The sequence below is a fragment of the Equus quagga genome, chromosome 11 (assembly GCF_021613505.1).
Source record: "Equus quagga isolate Etosha38 chromosome 11, UCLA_HA_Equagga_1.0, whole genome shotgun sequence".
Taxonomy (NCBI): Eukaryota; Metazoa; Chordata; class Mammalia; order Perissodactyla; family Equidae; genus Equus; species Equus quagga.
Window position 1 is genome coordinate 62,506,124 of NC_060277.1, and position 22,958 is coordinate 62,529,081.

Here is a 22,958-nt window from a genome sequence, read left to right on the forward strand (position 1 = left end):
CAGAATTGGGAAAGGCTTCTCACAGGGTGTGCCATTTAACCCAGGTCTTAAAGAATAAGTAGGTACTTTCAAAAGACAAATGAAGAAAGTAATTCCAGACAGAAGGAATCAGGTCAGGCAACAAGAACAAAGCACAAGAGAGCACAGCAGGTTTGTTACCATGAGGGGTTGCGAGCAGCACAAGACTGTGTAAAACCACCCCAGACACCCAAGCCAGAAAACGACGTTATTCCTGGCTCCCCTACTCCCTTCTTTACCTTAGACATTTAATTAAGAACCAATCTACCTAATGTCACCCCCTAAGTTATCTCTTAAATCCTCTCCTCTCCATTCCCAATTCCACTACTTTACCTTCCTCAACTTTTGCCTAGAATATTGTCAGTTTCTTAATTGGCCTTCAAGTCTCCCTGTTACCATTCCAGCCTAGTCACTGAATGAATTATCTAAAGAACCACTGAGATGAAACCATTTCCTTGCTTCAAGTCCCATATAGTTCTCCAGCACCTAAGAGAGAAAGCTCAACCTCAGCATGATGTACAATTCCTGTATGACTATGACCCTGTCCAACTTTTCAGACACGTGACCAGCCCTGACCCTTTCACATTCCTCACTGGCTATGATAGTGGACAGGTTACTAACCACAGTGAACCCATTTCACCTTTAAAATGGAGATAATAGTTCCTACCCATGTGTTGAGGCTTAAAACTATACATCTAAAAACATGAGTTTGGCCTTTATCTTGCATTTCCCATGGACTCATTAAAGAATTTTAAACAGAAAGACACGATTAGATTAGCACTTTACAAACCCTAAGGGCAGTAGAGGGGATGGAAGGAGAGAAACAGAACCAGAGGTGAGGAAGACCAGTCAGCAGGCAGGAATACAAGGTGATGAGTGAGTATGTAATGGCAATGGGAGTAGAAAAGAATAAATGGAACTAGAGAAAATGAGACGATCTAATCAAAAGGTCTTGGTTCCTAATCGGAAGTAGAAGGCAAGTTTCAAAGACAGGCCCTGACGTCAAGAACAAAAGCTGACCCTAACAAGTCTTTATACTTTTTGTGTGCTCAGTTGAAGCAATTCTTCATGCTTTGAAAATGGATTTACCTTCTAGAAAGTGGGTTTTGGTTGTGATCCAGTCCTGTAGCAAAGGAATTAGGCTGTGAGATACCATTTGGGATCAAAAGTGAGCAGGGATGATTACGTGATGATGTTTCTAATCATGTGCTAAAGGCATTTTTCGAAAGGAATAAGAAAATGTCCTCAGCATTGGTTCCATGAACTGCAAGAAATGCAGAGTCTACAAGACAGGCAGGAATTGTGTATGTAACAAGCCTTTGCTTAAAAAAAAAAAAAATCTAGGCATTTTATAATCAAACCTTGTGATTCATCACATTGTCAAATAGGAAACACAGTTTCATGAGAAGGCTATCAACCAAGCATCAGGAGGCCTGAGGCGTTGACTGACGCTTGACTCTATCAATGCGTTACATTAAGCAAAGTACCGAATTATTGAAGACTGGGACCCTGTGTGTAGGACTGAAGCTGCAATACCCTATTTACCTCCAAGACTTATGTTCACATTAAAACTGTGTACAAGCGTTATGAAAAACTAGAAGTCCTTTTTTATCACAGTTCTTCAGCAAAATGTGTATGTAGATAGAAATTTCAAATGCAGATAGAAATCTGATTACACATTATGATTACTCAATTGTGACTTTACACTATGCTACACGGACTGACAATTTTAAATAGCAGAATCAAACTTTATAGTTAAGAAATATAAACACAATCTGGCATAACTTCAGAAAAACAAACAAAATGTTACCCCAGATTTCAAGGTTTAGGAATTCTCGGGTATTCATTTATCTGAAAGATGGGGAAGACCAAGAAATACATCACTTCAGTCTGTAGTAAATTCCCAGAAGATATACGGAAGCTGATGTGTCACATACTAAAGGTATTCCTATACCACATAGTCTAATACCAACTCTCCATTACACATGGTTCTTACAGTGTACCCTAACAAGAGTGTCACTATTGCTGACTGGATTTCTCTTCAAACCACTTAATGAGGTTATTTAAGGGAGCTAACAAGTTCAAGACCAACAGTTTTTAGGTTCTCTATCTCTTACACCCCAAGTTAAAAGCATAGATACCATGGACCTGACTGATACATAAAGCCCTGGCCAAGAGCTGGGGACACAAAACCACCTCTGGACCTGACACAGGGCAGGTAGTGTCCTGGGGCGCTTTCAAGACCTGATGTGTCCTCCTGCAGCTGAGATGGATGGAATCAGTAAGTGAAAGGGCACTTTAATACTGAATCAGCTCAGGTTCCTTTCCTGCCTAATGCCTCCTCAGTGATTGGCACATAACGTCATCATGCTAACAGGGACATCGAGGCCTCTATACTGAATTCTCAGGTGTCACACTTAAGAATCGGGAACTAGAGCTTCTCTAGTTAGTTCTAAGGCACCTTCTACACCGCTGTCTTTATGCCAACCACTAAGCCCCACTGTGGCCCCCAGAACCTCTAACTTCAACTCATTTCAAGATGACAAAGCAGGCCTCGGTAAGGTTTATCCAGAGTATCTCCAGCCACAGTTCATTCTCCTACTGCTCATCTCAACAGTTCTGTGATGGTAGTTTGTTCATTAATGTAATTTCTTACGGTAAGTGTTACAGGATTTGAATCTCAGCTCTCCTCCCTACTGCTATCAGAGTCAGACTTCACTTCTCTTAACCTCATTTTTTTCTCATTATCTAATAGGGGACAGTATATCCTGACTTTGGAGGCTACTGTCAGGATCAAATAGGGGAAGTGCCCCATGAAGCACGGAGCACCTTCTACCTCTCTCTCAGGAGACTCTTGCACATAGTGGTGCTCAGCTGGGATCTGGAAACTCCACGGGGCATCTGTTTCCATAGCAGCCAAGGCTTAACTGAAGAGGCCAGGGTTCCTACAGCCACACCCTCCCCTGGAGAAGGTTTGATACTTACCACCTCTGGCTCTGTAACGGGAACTCCTGCATCTCAGATCAGGTTAGAAGCAGGCACAGGAAAAGGGTAACGTACTGAATTAGCATGCGATCAGTGAGTCAGCATTTCATTAATGACCAAGAGGTTGATAGCGTAACACATGAATTCAGTGCTGGAGCTTCAAAGTTCTTCTCTCCAATAGTTTCCAGGTTTCCATGGCTTTTTGCTCACCTCCATTGTCCTCCCATCCATACACCTCCCAGGTCTTTGACTCACAAACCCTCTCCCTACCCCTCTCGCTCAGGTGGCAGTGGGTGACTGCAATCTGAACTGACACCTAATGTTTGCCCAGCAGCAGAGCAGAGCAGAAAGCCGGGCTGGCAACGAGGCATCAGGTCACAGCAGACTGGGTCCTCACAAGTCGCATCTCTCCACCATGACGCAGGCCGAAGAAAAGCACCGCCTTCCTCGACCAATAAGAAAGCTGGGGCAGGTCAGGACAACGAACAAAGAAACAAACTTGAACAGACTGCATCACACCTGCTCAAACAGAAAGGAAAGCTCATGCTTCACGGATACATCCGTGGTTCCAGAAGAACAAGCAAAGAGATAAAGCAACCACAAGAAGGGAGGAGGAGAAGAAAGAAGCCATAAATACTTCCGGAAGAAGAGAATTTTCCCCAGTGTGAAATGCACAGATAATTTAATGGAAATTTACTTGATTTTCCCCTCTCGGGGTCTGACTTGAGAAAATCAAATTACAAAGTCATCATCACATCCTAGATTTATTACAACTGACCTGCAGGCAAAAGGATATAACTATTACATAAACACTTCGATTCCATGTATATATCTTAAATAGAGGAGGAATTCAAACAAGAATACAGGATAAAATATTCCAAAGCTCCAAGAAGCAGTTATGTTACTGAGCTCCATTTTTACAGACAAATAAGGCAATATCCCTGCACATTAGCTTTTTGATAATTTTTATACATTTTTTCTATGGTACAAGAGAAAAATAACCAGAGCTCACAATGTACAGTTCTTACACTATTTTCACAGTTTGTGAACACTATACACCCTTTTGTTTTAATAAAGATACATTGTAATAAACTCATTGCCCTTAAGTTTATAGTTTATAATAATCTATGATTAATAATACACTAAAATTGCCTTTTTATGTGGTCATCCACACAATAGAACGGTCAGATTAGCTCCTGGACAGTCAGAATTGCTTTTACCTCCATTTGTATAATGGCAAAGTGACCCTATGCTGAGCCAGACCGCAAGTTGACAGCAGAGAAACAGATTCCTCTTGAGTCCCCGGGAGCAATGGAGGATGATGGCTTGGTGTCAAAGGAAGACACAGAGCAATGCTTCCTTTCAGAACACTGGGAAGGCTAAGGTTTAGGATGCCGTGGGGGAGAAAACAGGAAAATCAGGCATGTGGACCAAAGCGATAAATCATTTTAAATTCTGAAATTTACAGGGATGTAACTTTATACAGCACCATTCTCCCTTTATTGTTTTATAGTGTTTATGACTGTCACTCTGGGGGGAGACACAGCAATACCTGCCACCATTTGGTTCTGTAATGGCATCACGTGCATCTCAGACCATGGCTGTTTTATATTCCAGTGTGCTCGAACCACTCACAGTGCTGCTTAACTGTTGCACAGAGCCTAATGCTCAGTGCCAGGGCGGCCAGAGCAAAACCTAAGGAGAACCTAGCTAACGGGTAAGAGAGGAAGCACGGCAAAAGACAGCAGATCTCAGCGGCCTCTCCTAACTGTTAAGGGTTTTTTGTTTTGTTTTTTTTTTTTGGATTCCAATGTCAAGAAATGGTGGTGACTTGCTAGAGATTCTCAGAGGTGACGAGCTTATCTAAAAGTCTGCCATTTCAGATTCTCATCTGGTCAAATCTGTCTCTAGAAAAGATGCTTCTTTATCACCTATCACATCAGCTGGGCCCCACGTGTCTCAGCCTTTTAAACATTAGAGCATATAAGAGATTTGGGGCCAAAAATCCTTGGTAAAGAACATCCCTGGTAATTATAAAGGTTTTTGATATAGGAAAAAAAGGCAAAATATTGGATTAAGCAAAAAAAGTCACATAGCAGCAAGAGACGGGTAGGGAGAGAGATTCAGAAACTGAAGACGTGGACCAGTGATGGCAAACAACTGAGATTTGGTCTTTTGCTGCCTACAGGAAATCTTTATCTAATCAATCAAGGCACATTGCTACTAGCTGCTTCTCCCTGTTAGCGAGTTACGATGGCTGAAGTATCAGGCTCGGGACCACGGGGAAATACATAGCTGCTACAAGTGTCCCAGATGAGATACTAGAGCTAAACCATCTGTAAACTTTGCCCTCCGTTCTTCTTCTTCTTTCAGTCCTGCTGGTTTGTGGCAGGTGGAACATCAAGTTGGCAGCACACCGAATTCTGAGAATGAAAATTCTGAGGATCAGCACCTTCTTGGACAAGTGGCAGACTCCTGAGTCTTCCCAATGAAAAGCAGAAGGACTGGTAAAGGAGAAAAGAACACATTCTGTCCTGTCTCAATATTTTAATGTTCACCTCTTTGAATGCAACATGGTTTTTGGTAAAGATAAATTCATTCTAATTTAACATATTTCAAAGTGGAAATTTGGCTGAGCACATCGATCCCCACACATCAACTGGGACTGTAAAGCAACAGAATATCAACTCGGTAAACCTATTGCACTTGGTGAAGAAAGGAAATTCCTCCCTTGTCTCCCAGCTCCAGAAGGCAATGTGTCTCGCTGGCTGTGCAAGCTCTTCTCACTCAAGCCCGAGTCTCTAGGTTCAGACATAGTACATCCATCACCGCATACTTCCAGTATTTGGAAGTTGACAAAACACCATTCCAGTAGCTGCGTCTCCAGGTTTCGAGTCTAGAAATGAATTTAAGATGTGATCTAATCACAGTCAACAAATTGATCGTACTGACTTCCACATTTCATGAATATGTTCATCACGAAAGAGCAGGATGAGGTCTCTCTGACCAACACTAACACTGTGTGATCAATCGGGTATTACAGGGATGCACGTTCTAGGTGACAGGAGTATACAGACATGATGGAAACGAACACCAATCTTATTGCACATGGTGTCTGGGCGAGCAATAAAAACACTGTGATACGGGATGAAAATTCTCTACGTCTTGCTTCCTCTCAGCCCTTTTTTCTAGAGTCTGACGTAGCAGCGATATCAATCGACATACATGGGAGAGCTGGGAGTAGCTGGCATTTGATCCAGGATTTTACAAACATAGCATGCGACCTCTACGGTACGTTCTTCATACATCAAAATAAAGGGATGTTTCTGCAAGAAAATTGAAAAAAGAAAAAACATCAAAATTCCTATCAGAGCCCACACGGAACTTTTCCCAACTTCAACACAGTATAGAACCAAAGTCTCCAACCACATATGGCTGTAAAATACTGTAGCACAAGTTCAGAGAGGCAAGCACAGCCCGTATTTCATGCAGATACATTAGAGGGTGTGGGCGTGCCTAGGTATGATGCACGGTGGGAGGAGCTGCCCTGACGGTAAAGTCTGGAAACTTATCTGTGTGCCAGGGAGCATTTGTTGAGGCAGAGAGCAGAGTTGTTCCTCAGCACAAAACACGGCTGGAGCCTCTGCCACCATCTGAGAGCCAAGAAAAACGACGTGAATACCAGCTGCTGTTCCTCTTGGGACACAGGCAGGGACTACAATTCCCCATTTCCCCCTTGTGCGGCAGAAGGATCTTACAAAAAGGTCTCAGTTTCAATCCTGACTTCCACTCCAACAGGCTCAATAGAAACTTATCCTATGAGCTTCTCCAAAGCCTAGAGCCCCATATCTGCCTCGCAAACCCACTTTTTCATATTCCATCTCCATCAATATTTTTCTTCCATAGCTTCTCTACATATGTTGATGGAACATCTTCAGTAATTGCTGGGGCTGACCCTAAGTTTGACCTAACATCCTGGAGAGCTAGAAGCTAAGTGTGACAAACAAGGAGGTCTTTTCTTAAAATAGTCCCACATTATCAGATCACAGTACTTTCTTCACTGCTGAGACCAGTGCCAAATCCAGCAGACTGACTATAACGCCCAACTTCCATGAAAGTGAGAACTTTCAAAGAAACGAGAATTGGCCTTATGATGCAAATGAGCATGAAAGCTTTTAATAAAGGCAGAGTAAGCACAATAAATTCTTATGGATGCATTATGCATATATAGACCATGCAGTGGAAAATGGCTCCTTAAAGTGAATGATAAAAGTCTCCGGGGTAATTTTTATAACATGTCAAGGCCAAAACTTTTCATGAGAGTTTAGCTAGTAAATTAGTAGGAAAATTGTAACTACAAATGTGCTCTTTCCAAATATCTTTGTTCAAAAACATTTCAAAAAACACTAAGTAAGGTCAAGCTGTTTGTCCATGACGGAGAGGCCCACTGCTTGCTTAGTGGACCAGCATGCTAAGGGGATTCAGGGTGAAGAAACACCTAAAATTTCCCAAGTCTCATACTCACCAGAAGTTCTTTATACTTTGGCCTTTTGGATTCATCCTTTGTAAGGCTAAAATAACATAAAAATAACATTATTAAAATGGAGACACAATTACCAAGTATTTTTATTTTCACAAACAAAATGTTAGAAAGAATCAAATAGTTTTTTTCTTCAGATACAAAAGTAACAAAGCAGACAACTTGTCAAACATAAAGAAAAAAATTAGAAACAAGTTAATTGGAAAGCTGGATAAATTATGGCATAGCTGCACAGTAGAATATTGCATAGTTAGATATATGAATGTATGTATAAGTATAAAATTGTATGTATGTGTGTGTTTCTAAATATATACCCATATATTTACAGATACCACCTAAGAGAAAACAGGAATCCAGTAATTCTGAAACTATGTATGAATTTTATCAACTTATCCTTAGATTTTTAAAAGTTTTGCACTCTGTATCTCAATCCTATATTTTCTGGTCCAAAAGTTTACAACATTACAACTTCACTAAGGACTATTGGTATATTAAAAGCCTTTGCCCTGCTGGTATCTTCCCCTTGAATTCCACCTTGTCTAATTAATGTTACCACAAGTATTTCCATTTTATTTGTATTTACCTGATCATCTTGGACCATATTTTAATCACCACTCTCCTCCAACCTCAATTAAATTTTTTTTTTAAGGATTGGCACCTGAGCTAACAACTGTTGCCAATCCTCTTTTTTTTTTCCCTCCCTGAATCCACCTCCCGTACATAGCTGTATATTTTAGTTGTGCGTCCTTCTAGTTGTAGCATGTGGGATGCCGCCTCAGCATTGCCTGATGAGCAGTGCCATGTCCATGCCCAGGATCCGAACTGGTTAAACCCTGGGCCGTGAAAGCAGAGCACGCAAACTTAACCACTGGGCCACAGGGCCGGCCCCTAAATTGACTTTTTACCATCAAAAGTTAATATTGGTAACATAGTTCATTTACTTCTCAACTCAATGCCGTTCTTCACATCCTGTGCCTTTTGTAGTGGACACTGCACTGTCCTAGAGAGGCGCCTTCTTCAGGAATGAAGGACTTATTCCTCCACTGCAGGGAGTTCTGCCAGCATACAAGCCTCAGTTGTCAGCTCTCAGGGATTACCTCAACTGAAGAGAGCCACCCTAGCCTTCCCAGGGACGGCCTGTATCTAATGACTGACCCACAAAGGGGTATGAAAATCCAAGACCCTCATCCCATGTCAAGTCAACCGTGGAGGGCCAGCCCAGCTTCACAGCTTCCTCCAGGGTCGGCTGAGGCCTGTGCTGAGACTGCATTGCGGCCCAACTTCTCTTTCTGCCTAATCCTGCCTTCCTCACCTTCGCTGGTTGTTGATCTGAAGATCACTACCTACTCCACTTCCTGCACACATACCTCTGTCTCAAAGCCTGCTTTCCAGGGAACCAAGCTGCAACACCCTTCTGCTGGGTCTACTTGTATTCCTGGTCAAGTATATCTTTTCAAAACAATCTATGAATGGTAAACTCTTAGTCTTCCCATTCCTGAAAAAAAAACTGCATTGCCTCCTTATTTTGAATGGTAATTGAGTGTCCAGGTATAAAACTTTAGGATGAGGTTGACAATTATTTTTCCTCAGTGCTCTAGAGCTGACTCCACTGTTTTCTGGCAATTATTGTTGCTATAACGAGTTTGCTGTCAGTCTAATTAATTACTCCTCAGCAGGGACTCTATCTTCTCTTCCTGCTAACTTTTACTTTATTATTGTTCTGTAAATTTGCTTCAGTGCATCTGGGTACAAATTTACCTGTGTTTATCCTACATGATACAGAGACTTTAATTTCAGTGAGAACCTATCCTAGATCAATTCTCACATGTTTTTACTTGTAGCACCTTAAATACTCCTTCTCCACTTTCAGAGCTGTCTTCTGTCATTTCCATTAGACACATCTTAGACTACTCATCCTATTGTCCCCGATTCTTTTCTGCTCTTTCATGCTTTAATCGGTGTCATGCGGGGGAAATCCCTCAGGCCTATCTTCCAGTCCCCAATTCTGTCTTCAGTGGCTTCCAGTTTAGAGGACATCAAATCAGCTGTGTCCTTTGAATCAACAGCTATGTATTTTCATTTCCAAGATTTCTAAATAGTTTTCACATCCAATTGTTTGGTTCATTTCGGTTTTACTTCTTCCTCAGTTTTAGTGGAACTTACACTTTTATTTCCTTAGGCATCCTAAACTATACTATTTTAAAGTGTATTTTAGACTATTCCATAAAGTCATCTCAATTTAAAATGAATTCATATTCTAGTTTGTTGGTTGCTTTTCTTTGCATACGACTTGATATATTTTGGAATTTTGTTTGCAGACTCATTTTGAAAATGTGCTTATGCTCTATGCCAGTCCATACATTTGTTCAAGAAATACCTGCATGCCGACTAAGTGCTACGAACTGAAGCAGGGGCTAGAGATCCACCATGTAGAACAGTTTCACCAGCACTTCCTCTTTTCAGGCCCATCACCATGGAACAAAGCACTATAATGGAGATTGAAGTCCCAGTCTTCCGCTGACATTAGGACTATTACAGATCCAGTCCTCTGGTTGCAAAAACAGTCTCTACATCCTCGCTATTCTGTAGTCCTGCAGCTTGTGGTGGCCCAGGCAGTGACTGACATCAGTATTTCCTCACCCATCAGATCCTGACTTCTACGCAGTGAGTCTGTCTCCCGTGGATCCTGAGTCCAGAACACAGTACCTACAGAACTTTGGTCCTACAGGAAACACTGTCCCAGCTGCCACTGCCTGCTTCTGGACCTGGATATAGCAAGCCCATGGCTTCAGACCTTCACAGTATTTCTATTTATACCCTTCGCACTCTTCATCCACACAAGATGTGGACTTTCTTTGTAAAACTGCCAGGCCTTTTTAGTTTTCTATTTTTCTATCTCATTTACCGGAGCAGAAAATTGTGTCAATGTATAAACTCACAGTGCTATTTGAGTAGAAATCTTTAATGAAATTATTATTTCTTTTTCAGAATTATTGCGGCCATTGGTATGGTTATCAATAATCACGCTAACCTCAATTAAACCTGTGCTATCCAATAAGGCAGTCACTAGCCAAATTAATCTTCATAAAATAAAACAAAAAAATTTGTTTCCTGACTCACACTAGCCACATTGCAAGGGCTAGCAGCTACTACACTGGACAGAGCAGATTACAGAACATTTCCATCATCTCAAAAAGCTCCACTGGCAGAACTTCAGATCTAACTTCCAGGTCACTAATCTCTCTTCAGTTGTATCTAATCTGTTGTTTAATCGAGCTATTGAGTGTTTTCATTTATGCTTTTTATTTCTATAAGTTCTATTAGGTTCTTTGACAGTTTCTGTTTCTTGCTTATGTTTCCAAACTATGTCATTTTTCCTTAAGTTCATGAAAAATCACTTTTTTCTGTTTCTGATTATTCTAACATCTAAAGTCTTCACAGATATATTCCTACTATCAGTTGTTTCTATTAATCTCATTCCTCGTGTGAGTGCTGGAATTTTTTCTGAACAACATATATTCTATTTAACTTGATCTTTGGGAATTCTTTGACTTCCAGGAATTGCTTTTGCTTCTGCCTGTCAACTGGGAGCGTCTTTCCAATGAGGGGGCTCTTAAAATCCTTACCTCCCATAATTTCTGATTACACTTAGTTTTAGAGCTCTGTAGACCCCTTAGTTTTCTACCAACTTATGATACATTTAAAAAGACACTTTGACATGCTTATCCAGTATTTCAGTAGTTTCACTCCAAGTACTGTTCAAGATGTAACCCACCATAGTAACCTGAAGAGGTCACATTGATTCTACAGCTGTTTCTCAACTCTTCAGGTAGTGTTCTGATTTTGTGTCTGTCTACATTGGTGTGTACATTTGTGTGTATACGTTTTAATTGAATGTTTGTCAAGTTTTGTCTTTGAAATGCATAAAATGAAAAAAATCTTACAACATCCCCAGCCATGGCTTCTTTTTTCCTTTTAGTTAATTTGGTCCAGTATTTTAATCTAAGGACTCAAGTTTTTCTTCAAGAGAATTTTCATTTTAACTCTTTCTCTACTATCAGTTAAATGGAATCTCCTACATTTTTCCTGCATGTCTCTTATCATTTGCCTCATGATCATCTTTTTATCCCTTTTTTCTGGAAGATGAACTCAACAGTATTGCCTACTTCATAGATTTGGTTAACCTGTAATATCAAATATGCTGTCTGCCCACCATTTTCTCTCATTCAATTCAGAAATCATGTTTACTGTTTGAAAACAACTTTTCCTGAATTCGAATTATTCCACTCTTACAATTTTTTCTCTGACATTTTCAGTGGCAACTTGACAAGGGAATTTTTGCTAAATTTCTCAAACTGATTCAATTCTCTGAACCACTGAATGTATTCACATGCCAGTGATTTGCCTTTATTTCTTCATCCCTGAAGAGAATCAATATTGATCAAATATCACAGGTTGATCTCGGTCATAGAACTAGGTGACTGTGAGAAACAGCGAGAGCCACCACTAGAGCATTATCACCTTGCCAAGGAATTTCTCTTCTGGGTTTGTCAAAACAGCTTCCAGCGCACTAGCAACCCTCTAACCAACACAAGTGTCCGCATCGTAAGTTATTTCAGCAAAGCTTGAGCTTTTCTTAACAGGTCCTTCCTGCTGAGTATAAGGCAGGAGTGAATACTGCCACAGAGTCCCAGATGTGCACGGATGTAGTGTATAAAGCATTTCCTCAAGACACCTTCAGGATCAAGACTGGCTTCCTGCTTGTCTATCCACAAGCTGCCTTCTCTTTCAGGTCCTGCTGTCCCAAGCTAAGGATTTCCACTGCAGGTCTCATATCCTCCTTCTGCCTTTCTTTTCTTCTGCACGTGACAAATTCTGGATTAGCCAATCCCTCCCTGATTTCAGTCTCATCTACACAATTTCACAAAAACCTGTCAAGGATAGTACTTTTTTGCTCTTTTCCAGAACAAATAAAGACTCTTTTTTTTCTTTTTAAAAAATTTCATTGATGATTTCAGTAGGCAGGGAGGAATTTAAAATGTGAGCTGAGATCATCATTGATCCACAAATCTTCATTTCTTTTTTATTCCTTAAGCAAACTTTTAATTGAAGCATACATATAGAAAAGCAGTCCTAAGCATAGAAGAGTAACAATATTCTGACTTCTATTACCTTTTACTAATTCTATTAAATTTCATGTAAATAACTGTTTTAAGTGTTTCTTTTTTCACTCAACATCGTTTGTGAGATTTATTCATGTTGTTGAGTATAGCAATAGTTCAATCTTTGATGCTGTATACCATTGTATGAATCATGCTATAACTTATTATCCATTCTACTGCTGATATTTTTTCTTTCTAACTGTAAGTTATTATGAATATGCTGTTCCTAACATTCTTATACACATCTTTTAGTGTATTTATGAATTTTCTTTTGTTGGGTATATAATTAGGACTTGAATTGCTGGATCATGATGCATGCACCATCTGTATTAGATCAGGTATATAAGATACTGCCACAGTTTTCCAAAGAAACTGCACCAAGTTACACTCCTATAAGTAACGTCTAAGACTTCCCGTTGTTTCAGATACTCTTGGTACATCAGTCTTAGATTGTAATCATTCTGGTGATTGTAACGGACTGGTATTTCATTGTAATTTTGATTTGCATTTCCCCGAGGACTAACAATGTTGAATAAACACCCTTTCATATGTTTACTGATTACTTGAAGATCATCTTATTAAATGTCTTTTCAGGTATTTGGCCATTTTTGGTTGTCATTTTCATATCTATAAGTGTTTTGTACTTATGCTCTTTACATATACTGGAGAAAAGGTTCTTATCAAATATCTATATGACAAACACACTGTGTAGGTTGGCATTTCATTCAGTGGTGTCTTTTAACCAACAGAAGTTCTTAATTTATTCAAATACAATTTTATCACTCTTTTCTTTATGCTGAGTTGCCTTTTGCATGCTGTTTGAGAAACTTTTACCTATTCAAAGGCCATGAAGCTATTCTCCTATGTTATCTTCCATATGCTTTCAATTTACACAACTGAAAAACTCAGTTTGGCAGAAAAGCAGTTCAAGGGGAGCATGGAGAAATGTGGCCACAGCAATAAACCCGAATCATAATGCATTTTGAAAGCCACATTAATTTAGACTTATTTTAAGGGCAATGAGAAGCCTCTAGACCAGTGCTTCTCTACCTCTAACCCAAACCTAACTCATTATTGCCCTTCATTACTGTGAAATTTAATTAATGTATATCTGTCTATATTCCACAGCAGCCCTTTGGAGGGCTACAAATTATTACACTGTGCAAGATTCTTTGTCTTTCCAGAACAAATGTTTCCCAATTGAGAGTGATACCATTCCATTAAGGACAGTTTTAAACAGAGAAGTAACATAATCAGATATGCATCCTATGGAAAAAGATACTCTATGCAAATGGCAAGGAAAAGAAAGCTGGGGTAGCAATACTTAGACAAAATAGACTTCAAAGCAAAAACTGTAACAAGAGACTAAGAAGGGAACTACATAATGATAAAGGGAACTATCCAACAAGAGGATATAACACTTGTAAATGTCTATGCACCCAGCAAGGGAGCACATAAAAATACATAAGCAATTATTAACGGACAAAAGACGTGAAATAGACAGCAACACAATAATAGTAGGGGACTTTAACACTCTACTTAGACCAATGGGTAGATCAACCAAACAGAAGATCAATAAGGAAACACTGGCCTTAAATGACACATTAGACCAGATGGACTTAGTAGATATAAAGAACATTCCATCCAAAAACCACAGAATATAGACTCTTTTCAAATGCACATGGAACATTCTCCAGGACAGATGACATATGAGGCCACAAAATAAGTCTCAATAAATTTAAGAAGACTGAAACCACACCAAGCATCTTTTCTGACCACAAGGGTGTAAAACGGGAAATCAACTACAGGAAGAAAGTCAAAAAAGCCACAAAAATGTGGAGATTAAACAAAATGCTACTGAATGACAAGTGGGTCAATGAAGAAATCAAAAGGGGAAATCAAAAAATACCTAGGACAAATGAAAAGGAAAATATGACATGCCAAAATCTATGGGATACAGCAAAAGCAGTTCTAAGAGGGAAGTTTATAGCAATACAGGCCTACCTCAACAAAGAAGAAAAATCCCAAATAAACAACCTAACAGTGCACCTAAAGGAACTGGAAAAAGAAGAACAAACAAAGCCTGAAATCAGTAGAAGGAAGGAAATAACAAAAATCAGAGCAGAAATAAATGAAATAGGGACTAAAAAGAAACTAGAAAAAAATCAAGGAAATGAAGAGCTGCTTCTTTGAAAAGATAAACAAAATTGACAAACCCTTAGCTAGACTCACCAAGAAAAAAAGAGAGAAGGCTCAAATAAATAGAATCAGAAATGAAAAAGGAGAAATTACAATGGACACCTCAGAAATACAAAAGATTATAAGAGAAAACTATGCAAAGCTATACACGAACAAACTGGATACTCTAGAAGAAATGGGTAAATTCTTAGAATCATACAAACTTCCAAAACTGAATCAAGAAGAAACAGAGAATTTGAATAGACCAATCACCAGTAAGGAGATTGAAACAGTAATCAAAAACCTTCCAAAACATAAAAGTCCAGAACCAGACAGCTTCCCTGGTAAATTCTACCAAACATTCAAAGAAGACTTAATACCTATCCTTCTCAAACTCTTCCAAAAAACTGAATAGGAGGGGAGCTTCCTAACTCATTCTACAAAGCCAATATTATCCTGATACCAAAACACAGAAGGTCAACACAAAAACAGAAAAATTACAGGCCAACATCACTAATGAACATCCATGTAAAAATCCTCAATAAAATACTAGCAAGTCGAATACAACAATACATTAAAAAGATCATACACCATGATCAAGTGGGATTTATTCCAGAGATGGAGAGCTGGTTCAACAACTGCAAATCAATCAATGTGATACACCACATTAACAAAACAAAGAAATCACATCACTGTCTCAGAGAAAGCATTTGACAAGATGCAGCATCCATTTATGATAAAAACTCTGAAGAAAATGGATATAGAAGGAATGTACCTCAACATAATAAAGGCCATATATGACAAACCCACAGCTAATATCATTCTCAATGGAGAAAAACTGAAAGCTATCCCTCTAAGAACAAGAACTAGACAAGGATGCCCACTGTCACCCCTCATTTAACATAATATTGGAAGTCCTAGCTGAGCAATCAGGCAAGAAAAGGAAATAAAAGGGCTCCAAATTGGAAAGGAAGAAGTGAAATTGCCACCATTTGCAGATAACATGATTTTATATATGGAAAACCCTAAGGAATTCACCAAAAAAATTTAGAAATAATAAATGAATACGGTAAAGTTTCAGGATGCAAAATCAATATACGAAAATCAGTTGTGTTTCTATACACTAAGAATGAAGCAGCAGAAAGAGAAATTAAGAATACAATCTCATTTAAAATTGCAACAAAAAGAATAAAATACCTAGGAATAAATTTAACCAGAGAGGTGAAAGATTTGTACTTTGAAAACTATAAAACATTGCTGAAAGATATAGAAGACACAAAGAAATGGAAAGATATTCCAAGCTCTTGGTTTGGAAGAATTAACATAGTTAAAATGTCCATACTCCCTAAAGCAATCTACAGATTCAATGCAATATCTATCAAAGTCCCAATGACATTTTTCACATAAATAGAACAAAGAATCCTAAAATTTATATGGAACAACAAAAGAATTTGAATAGCCAAAGGAATCCTAGGAAAAAAGAACAAAGCTGGAGGTATCACACTCCCTGATTTCAAAATGTACTACACAAAGCTATAGTAATCAAAACAGCATGGTACTGCCACAAAAAAAGACACACAGATCAGTGGAGTAGAACTGAGAGCCCAGAAATAAACCCACACGTCTATGGATAGCTAATTTTAGATAAGGGAGCCAAGAGCATACAATGGAGAAAGGAGAGTCTCTTCAATAAACGGTGTTGGGAAAATTGGACAGCCACAAGCAAAAGAATGAGAGTAGACCATTATCTTACACAATACACAAAAATTAACTCAAAATGGATTAAAGATTTGAATGTAAGAACTGAAATCATAAAAATTCGAGAAGGAGGAGCCGGCCCAGTGGCGCAGTGGTTAAGTGCACACATTCTGCTTCGGCGGCCCGGGGTTTGCCGGCTCAGATCCTGGGTGCAGACATGGCACCACTTGGCACGCCATGCTGTGGGAGGCGTCCCACATATAAAGCAGAGGAAGATGGGCATGGATGTTAGCTGAGGGCCAGTCTTCCTCAGCAAAAAGAGGAAAATTGGCAGCAGTTAGCTCAGGGCTAATCTTCCCCAAAAAAGTAAAAAAATCTAGAAAGAAACATACAGAGTATGCTCTTTGACAGCAGTCTTAGCAGCATATTTTCTACTACCATGTCCGACTGGGCAAGGGAAACAAGAGAAAAAATAAATAAATGGGACTACATCAAACTAAAAAGCTTCTGCACAGCAAAGGAAACCATCAACAAAACAAAAAGACAACCTAACAATTGGAAGAAGATATTTGCAAACCATACCTCTGATAAGGGGTTAATATGTAAAATATATAAAGAACGCAAACATATCAACAATTAAAAAGCTAACAACCCAATTAAAAAATGTCCAAAGATCTGAACAGACATTTCTCCAAAGAAGATATACAGATGACCAATAGGCACACGAAAAAGATGTTCAACGTCATTAACTATCAGGGAAATGCAAATCAAAACTATAATGAGACATCACCTCACTCTGGTCAGAATGGCTATAATTAACTAGACAGGAAACAACAAGTGTTGGAGAGGATGTGGAGAGAAGGGAACTCTCATACACTGCTGGTGGGAGTGCAAACTGGTGCAGCCACTATGGAAAACAGTGTAGAGTTTCTTCAGAAAATTAAGAATAGAACTACCATATGATCCAGCTATTCCACTGCTGGGTATTTATCCAAAGAACATGAGAACACAAATATGTAAAGATACTTGCACCCCTATGTTCACAGCAGCATTATTCAAAATAGCCAACACTTGGAAGCAACCTAGGTCCCATCAAGAGATGAATGGATAAAGAAGATGTGGTATATATACACAACCTTATACTACTATGCTATAAAAAAGGATGAAATTGGCCATTTGTGACAACATAGATGCACCTTGAGGGTATTATGTTAAGCGAAATAAGTCAGAGGGAGAAAGTTAAATACTGTACGATCTCACTCATAAACACAAGATAAAAACAACAACAAAAAAACACATAGAGACAGAGATTGGATTCTTGGTTACCACAGGGAAGTGGGAAGGGAGCAGGGCGAAAGGGTGATTAGGCACACGTGTGTGGTTATGGACTGTAATTAGTCTCTGGGTGGTGAACATGATGTAATCTACACAGAAATTGAAATACGATGATGTACACCTGAAATTTATATACTGTTATAAACCAATGTCACTGCAATAAAAAAAAAACCCTTAATTGGTTAATTGATCATTGAAAGGAAAAAAGATAAACATCATAAAAAATACAACTCTGACAAAAAGGAAAATGGTTTGAAACAAGGCTATACTGGATTGTGAGGAAACCAATTAGAAACCTGAATGGTCCAGGTTAGAGATGACAAAAAATGCCTAAGGACAGTGGAAGGGAGAATGAACCAATGTGGAGAACTGAAAGGAACAGATCATAAAAACAGATAGAATTTAACTGTAGACAATAATGATTTGGAATGAGATGGAAATACGATGCTACTCAGAAAACAATGGGACACTGATGTCTATGACCATTATCTACAGGAGAGAACTGGCACCAAGGGACACAGAAACAAAAAACATACCAGCACTACACATTTATAAAACAAAACTGATAAAGAGATCAAGGAATTAAGAAGAAAGCAAACCTGCTGGAGGCCTCACAGGTAATCATTTTAGATATGCTCTATGACTCACACAGATTCTTTTAACCAAATATTTCATTAAAATGTAATATATAAAATGGTCACATGTATGTAATTATATAAACTGTATACACATGTGCAAATTGGTAAAAATAGATTGTTTTTAAAAAGGAAGCAGCAGCCAGTTCGAGTTATCCTATGGTCTTCTACGAAGAAAATCTTGAGGTATTCCTCTCCCTTCTGAAAACCAACATAAAGCTAGAATTTGGTTAGAGAAGACAAAAGGGACTTGAAAACTAGAATTCAAATGTTTTCTAAGTATCAGAAAAGAAGGCAATGCTAGCCCATGAAATATAAGTCCTATAGAACCCAGAAAGTATAGACAGGAACAGCATTCACGCAAAAAAAAAAAATTACGTGGAAGAGAAAAGCATTTTCAGGAATGAAAAGAGGATATACTAAATGCTCTGCCTTTTTGCTCATAAACATATCCTATTCTTGAAACATGTTGGAAAAATAGAATAATTACCTAAAACATTCAAATAACAACACAAGGATTTATTTAAATAGATTGAAACAGTACAAACAGATTGAAACAGTACAAAGCATGACTTTATTATTGCCATATCCGCATATATTTATTCCTATGTGCTACACACATACATACACACACAACTGTTAAAAAGGTGCACAAACAACATCAACAGGTGTGGGGTTCACTCCTTCTTTGGAATAAGCTTTCAGAGAGCCAATATACAGCTCGACCAGTGGAGCTTTGGGCCTGCCTTTACTACACACACCCACTAGGTTATATGTTACGTCAGAGCTGTGATCCACCCCTGAAAGTCTGAGCCGGTAGGGTCTTGACTTAATAAAAGCTTCTGGTACAGTTTGATTGTGAGAACCCTATCAGAATAAGATGATCAGTCTCACGTAGGCCGTCTTTCTTGTATAAGGTACTAGAAATCTGGAGGCAGCAGCTTCTCCACCACCCACATCTATTTTTCATCAGTACCTGAGCAGTAGGATAAGAGAGTGAAACTTCTCCAGGTTAGCTGGAACCTTCCATGTAGCACAGTGATCCACAGTCCCAGCTTAGAAGGCCGGGGGATAAGAAGGTGGCTCCCCTTCCCTGGCGCAAAGTCCCAAAGTTGCTAAGATTAAGTAAACCTCACTGTTCTCAGGTTTTTGAGTATGCATAAATCACGTACTCACCACAAGTTGACAAAGTTGATGAAACTTGGGGAGAATTCTCTTTCCTCAGAATTGCTCAGCTGTGGAGGATCTCCTTTTACGACTTGTGTTAGTTGATCAAATACACTATTCCACTTTGGATAAGGAAATCGGCCCGTGGCCAACTCGTACTAAAGAGAACACAGACGAAAAAGCAGAACACACTGGGCATTATTTACTGCTTCTCAGTGGAATGGCCATGTTGAAAATTCAACCTCCGAAAGTCTTGCAAGAGCCTTGAACCAAACCCAGATCAGGCTGAGGCAGAATCTTCTGAATTATTTAGGCTAGGTGCAGGTGATATTTAGAAATCAGGATAATACAGAGTTTTCTGTATCAACCAAATTCAAGGACTAAGACCTAAGAGAAACACCAAATTTAAACCGTGACAACGTCCCTACAGTGCATGCTCCAGGGCAGCCTGTGGTTCTGAATCATTTGTATGAGAGATTCTGGAAGGCTGGTTTTAGAACTTTTTTAGTACAAAGTCTGCACAATTTATAGTCATCTGAACAGGAGGTCATGGTCCAGAACAGTGGTCAAATTCTTTTGTAAGGTAAAAGAACATTCAACAAACAAAAGCCCAATCTGAGCTGAAAGGAAACAACGTGCAAATCCTGATCCACAGCTATTCTGTAGTTACTACAATTTCAACCACAACCTGAAAGTACTATTTCTGAAGAAATCAAGTCAGGGTCAAACCCTGCACCCTAAATCCTAATAACAATGCTCAGGATAATATTTCTAAAGGATAGCAAACCAGACTTGAAGAGTCTCACAGAGGCATGTCCCAATCTGTCAAGAGTCAAAAATATCTGTGAATAGTATTCTCATCTTTTTCCCTCCCTATTCTGAGAATAATGAAAACCTGGAAATTGTGCTTTTTCCAGGAAATACATCTAAATCTGCAGTGTGGCCTAAATGAATCCCATTTTATGTGCATTGACAGGTGATCAATATATGAGGATGAGACTTCAAACTTATTAGAGAGGAAAATGGCATGTAAGAGAGAAAGAAAGCACCATCTGAGAACACTGTCTCAGACTTTCTTCAGCTTAGATTCAATCTTGTCAAGCTGGTCAAATATTAAATTACTAGCTTATACAATGAAAGGAAAGCTGTCAAGCAAACATGAACCCATCTTGAAATAGACAGCTGGTGTGGGGAGGCCTTCTTCCCCGAAAGATGCCTCCTCAGCTCACCGCTGTCTCCAATTCTGCACCTACGCCTGTGAGAAGGCAGGCACACATGCACGCACACACACAGAAATCACTCTTTTCGCTGAAGTTTCTTTTTGATTAAAATACAAATGCTTTGAAAGAAGTAAACTTTCTTGGTTATTCACAGCATTAAGAATAACTTGATTAGATTCAATCTTGAGAACAGGTTTTAGTAAGAGAGGGAAAAAGTAGGAACACATCATAAGGCAAAGGACAGGATCTTAGAAATTAATTTCACACATTTCTTATAATTTTTATAAGATTATCTATATCAAAAATAAATTATGAAGCAATTGTAAGTACTGAATTTGATTTTAAACAAAGTTTAGCCAGATATACTAAAGGAACTTGCTGAAAAAATTTGTAAGTTAAAACCTTTCACAGAATAACATTTTGTTTTTAGACTAAAGTAAATGCTTCCTTTTTAAACATAGCTGGCTTGGTCAGAGGTAGGTATTTCTGAATCATGAATATCCCTTACACCAAGCAGCAGCCTCAGCTAGAAGCTAGAGGTCCTGCTGCAGTCTTTGGAACAATCAGCAGACCGAAAATATGCCCAAGTTCCATGTTCTGTCCTGACTATGAGGAAGGGATTCCTTCCCCTTTAGTCAGCTGATCCACAATGAGAGGAGACTCCAGGAGGCATCGCCCATATCTGGTCACAAGGGAAACTCAAGGGAGTCCTCTGCCGAGGTGAACTATTAGCCTGCCACTCTCTTACAGAGAGAATTCACTAGGCTTGGCAACATGACCCACCAAGGCTAACTACAAAGGGTATGTGATTCCGATGTATAGGAAGAGGATCCTAGGACCATACAATGCAATGAAGAAATGGAGATTATTTAATAAGCTACAAAAAAGTTCATTGCTCTGAATCAGCGTTAACTCTGGGCTGTGGGGTTGTACTGAAGATGGGAGGAAAATGGAAGGAAAAGTTTTGGGTTGCCTATCAAACAGGACACAGCCCCATCTAGTGATGGAAAATTCACATCAAATGTTGAAGAAGCTGTAGAAGCTGTCCAAAAATGTCATTAAGTCCCGGTAAAACAGCACAAGAAAATAAATCTAAAACTTCAAAACAAAATTTGGTAATAAGGAAATAAGCAAATAAAGATACTTTTTAAATAGAACCAAAATTTCAATACAGCTCACAGGTGAGAAAGAAGAGTTTATTTAATTGTGCTTTTTAGGTGCAAATTAAGCAGCATTCTTACTATTCTCTCTCAGTGTTGTTCTAAAGTAGAACTTTCATTTAGGATTGTTACGCAGGTAGTTCCTCAACAACTGTATACTGTCAGCTCATTCATTTTTGACTCGCCTGTTCAGTGAATAGAAGATTCCCAATAGAAACTATTCTCACGCATATAAACACGTACACTGAACACAGGCACCATACGCTGTATGACTGCACACAAGACCCTTGCTGGGGACGGGAGCAGCCGACACGCCTTCACTGCCCCACTGACTGCAGGCGAGCTGCCTCCCTGTTGCTGATCTTAGTGTTGTTGCTGGCTTCTAGCATCTGTGGCCAAGAGATCCAGAGCGACAACATTAAAGAGCCCCAGGCATGTCATAAAACCTCAAGGGAAATAATCAACTCTGGTTTGATTTAAGGTAAAAAATATGCTTTTTTCCAACAATTAGATAATATAGTCCCTGTGTTTATAAACAGGGGAGGGAGGGGCGAGGTAAATAAAATCAAAGACTAGAAGAGAAAAGAAGCAGTTCTTATGATGGGGGAAGATTGATTAAATTTTCTTTCATTTCTGAATTTCTTGTTACACTACTCTAACAAGATAGAGTCAACATACACATACCAATGTGATCCCCAAACTCCAGACGTCAGAGCGGACATCATATCCTTGTCGCGATGCACTTGGGTCTATTCTTTCAGGCTGGAACACAAAGAAAAGTCATAGTCATTAATTATGCATCCCCTCAAGTTGCAGGCAAATGGAAGCAAAGCTGGGTAGGTAGCCAAAATGCCAGCACA

At 39.1% G+C, this 22,958-nt stretch overlaps 1 protein-coding gene across 5 annotated transcripts in view; it reads right to left on the reverse strand.

Annotated features, from left to right (window-relative positions):
* Nucleotides 1-3,668: 3,668 nt before the first annotated feature.
* The window catches only part of MAP2K4 (mitogen-activated protein kinase kinase 4), a 139,887-nt gene continuing 120,597 nt past the window's right edge, over nt 3,669-22,958 (reverse strand). For 2 of the 5 annotated variants that reach the window (XM_046676121.1, XM_046676122.1), the window contains 5 exons: nt 22,783-22,860; nt 19,728-19,876; nt 7,529-7,574; nt 6,229-6,329; nt 3,669-5,899 (listed from right to left, as the gene is read on the reverse strand). In XM_046676121.1, the coding sequence (XP_046532077.1) occupies nt 5,791-5,899; nt 6,229-6,329; nt 7,529-7,574; nt 19,728-19,876; nt 22,783-22,860 (483 nt within the window). In that variant the 3' untranslated portion in view covers nt 3,669-5,790. Of the gene's footprint in view, nt 6,330-6,375; nt 6,657-7,528; nt 7,575-19,727; nt 19,877-22,782; nt 22,861-22,958 lie in introns of those variants that run through there. The other 3 variants (XM_046676124.1, XM_046676125.1, XM_046676123.1) reach the window with 2 other exon arrangements.